Source organism: Triticum dicoccoides, chromosome 7B, assembly GCF_002162155.2.
Source record: "Triticum dicoccoides isolate Atlit2015 ecotype Zavitan chromosome 7B, WEW_v2.0, whole genome shotgun sequence".
Lineage (NCBI taxonomy): Eukaryota > Viridiplantae > Streptophyta > Magnoliopsida > Poales > Poaceae > Triticum > Triticum dicoccoides.
The window spans coordinates 69,538,401-69,541,642 of record NC_041393.1 but is presented as its reverse complement, the minus strand read 5'-3'; the positions used below and the strand labels follow the sequence as shown (position 1 = coordinate 69,541,642).

The 3,242-nt window shown below is 41.7% G+C and overlaps 1 protein-coding gene across 1 annotated transcript; it reads left to right on the top strand.

Annotated features, from left to right (window-relative positions):
* Nucleotides 1-107: 107 nt before the first annotated feature.
* Nucleotides 108-2,488, top strand: LOC119338624 (glutamate receptor 2.8-like; the record flags this gene model as incomplete). The annotated part of the gene is made up of 4 exons (XM_037610919.1): nt 108-617; nt 740-1,052; nt 1,163-1,575; nt 1,687-2,488. Coding segments are annotated over 4 exons (1,752 nt in total), but the record flags the coding sequence as incomplete, so codon positions are not given.
* Nucleotides 2,489-3,242: the final 754 nt, after the last annotated feature.

Below are 3,242 nucleotides of genomic sequence, written 5' to 3'. Positions count from 1 at the left end.
TTTCAACGAATAATGCAACAATAGGCTTATTTGATTGCCTAATTGTTCCAACATTATGCTAATTGTCCGGCTAATTCTGTGATGCATATGAGTTTTGCAGCCGATGACCTAATCAAGAATGGGCAGGGCAAGTGCAAGCCATCATATGGGGCCCTGAGACACTGACCAAATCACATCGCGCCGCTCACCTGGGCCGCCACCGCAACCGCATTCCGGTTCTCTCCTTCTCTGGCAATTCTCCAACATTGTGTGCCTTCTGGCTGGAAGATCCTGTAGCAGGTTCCCAGGGTCATGTCAAGTTTGGATTTACACTTGGAAGTGATAGTATAACCTTTCCTAATCCAGAACCTGATAGAAGATATAGCAGAAGACTAGAAACAAGAAAATCAAGGAAGAATTGTAGAGGTGAGACAGGGCTGAAGATTGCTGTGCCACTGAAACTAGGTTTTCAAGTTTTTGTGAATGTTATTGATCCCATCTCCAAGAAACAAAATGTCACTGGCTACAGCATTGATATCTTCAAGGCTGCTATAAGGAATTTACATCCTTGTCCGTGCTATACATTTTTTGTCTTCAACGGTACTTACGATGAGCTAGTAGGCAACGTCTCATCAAGGGTAAGGCTTATTCCTACACCACTTGCATTTTATTATTTTCTGAGTATGGATTTGTTAACATTATAATTTCTTATACCTAAATATACCTTTTGATCCATGCTAACTTTCTGGCGGACAAATAGATGTATGATGGTGCAGTAGGCGACGTGACCATAACGGCGGAACGAGTCACCACCACCGACTTTACAATGCCATACACACAGTCTGGTGTGTCTATGCTTGTGCTTGCCCAGGATGAATCGGATACAATCCGTTGGACGTTTGTAAAGCCACTAAATGGGAAGCTTTGGTTTGCAACCATGGTCTTCTTCTTCTATACTGGCTTTGTCGTGTGGATGATTGAACTACCCAGAAATCAGGAGTACCAAGGATCAAGTTTGAGACAGTGTAGCACCGCCCTCTACTTCGTTTTCTCCATTTTGACATTTTCTCATGGTCAGCACCTCAAGCTTAAACTTCCTGACACTATTTGATGCATTATAATAAGTATTTTGATGTATTAACACAGTTACAAGATTAAAATCTCTTGGTTATCTCATGGACAGGCCATACTATTAGAAGCCCCTTGTCAAAAATTGTTGTGGTGATATGGTGCTTTGTAGTGCTGGTTCTTGTCCAGAGCTATACAGCAAGCCTGTCATCTATTCTGACTGCAAAGAGGCTCCGTCCTTGGGTGACAGATTTTGACCAGCTCCGGCATAATGGCGACTTTGTAGGATACCAAGATGATTCATTCGTGCGGTCCTTCTTGATGAATCATAATATCAGTGAAAGCAGGTTAAGGAACTACACCACAAAAGAAGAATATGCTGAGGCTTTGTGGAAGGGGTCCAAGAATGGAGGGGTGTCGGCTATCGTCGATGAGATCCCCTATTTAACTTCTTTCCTCTCAGACCCTCGGTATGGAAATGATTTTAGGATGCTCGGGTGTATATACAAGACTCCTGGATTTGGTTTTGTAAGCTACTCAACCTAATGCCTTGGTATATATTCCTGATTTGTTCTTGCAGCGTATGCTGCAGTCTGGACCAAAAATAATTAGTTGCTGACTTTGTGTTCTTATCTTCAGGCATTTCATCTAGGTTCTCCGCTCGTTCATAATCTTTCAACTGCCATCCTGAACCTAGCAGGAGGGGATGAGGGATCAAGAATCGAAGTGAAATGGTTTGGCACAACTTCATTGCCGATAGATGCTGGCACAATCCCAGACACTGATTCAGTGCCTCTTACTTTAGAAAGCTTCTCTGGTCTCTTCGTCATCACTGGATCCATTTCAACTCTCATGCTGCTGATAAGCATAATGAGGTTGATTCATGCCAGATGCACTAAGTTGAGAAAGGCTGATGTGGAAAGTGTCAGCTACAGTGGCACCAATGATGAGTCCCATCTGTTGCAGAGTGGCATAGGTGACAACCCCAGCCCTGATCAACAATCCTTCCATGAAGCTGGCAATAATAATTCCGGGGGCGTCGATATGAGCGGCGAAAATGTTGGAGACACAGAGCCTGACCCATTGCAGCAGAATGGCATGCATGGTGGCTCTGTCCCTGCAGGACACATTCAGATTGAGATGCGCAATGTCTAAGGTAAAGGGAAGCGCAGATGCTCATGAGTACTTCACTCGTCATTGAAGTGATGCTGCATTCCATAACTTGGACTATAGAGGACTTGGTTTTTTCTCTCTTCCGCGCTCTCTTGGAAAGAAGAGGCAGATGTTCAGTGTGCATATTCTCTTTAGACAATATACTTATGTTTTCAAAGTAGTACCGATGTACTAGAAGTTCTGTAAATTCATTTGTAAATAGATGGTGGTTTAGACAGGTACAGTCCTCAACTTTTGTAAATAACATTCTAATGGTATTGTTTGCATTTTACAACCCTGAATGTCCGAAGTTGGGGAAGTTCATGTTTTATGGAACGTTGCCTGTAAACCGAACGGAGGCAGTATTACTACATATGTAGTATATGACTTTACATGTGTGCTTCAGCGGTTCAGCCTACCAGGAGAATGCTTCTGTTGCTATTAAAGCAACGCTGCATTCCACAACTTGAATTGGATATAAACAGTCGTATTCTTCCCTATCTCTTTTGCGGATTAAAGATATACTCCCTCCGTCCTATAATATAAGGGCGTTTTTAACACTTTAAGAGCGTTTTTGACACTAGTGATGTACACAGTTGTCTTTTTTTTTTTTTTTTGCAAGGCACATTTGTCTGTTCAGATTGACATTATTTATGATATCGTCTTGAAGCAACGATGTACTGGTTCTCCAGCTCCTTTATGGACAGTTTTTGTTGGGTGTCCTTTATAGACAGTTGATGGTTCAGACAAAACCATAATCTCCAACATACATGGTCTTGGTGAAGAAATCTCAACTTTCAGATGAACTTAGCAGTACCGAATTTGTTGAGAGAAAAGAAATTAACGGTACTGCTTTCATTCAATCAATGATAAATGTTTTTCTTTAATAATATCCATAACAGTCAAAGTTAGAGAATTATGCATAATAGACTGACAGGAGAACGCTAAGTTTGGTTCTTTAATTAGCTGCTTATCTGATCTGGGAAAGGATGTCTGTACCTTGAAATACAAGCACCAGTGCATTACCTTAATACAGTACGTAG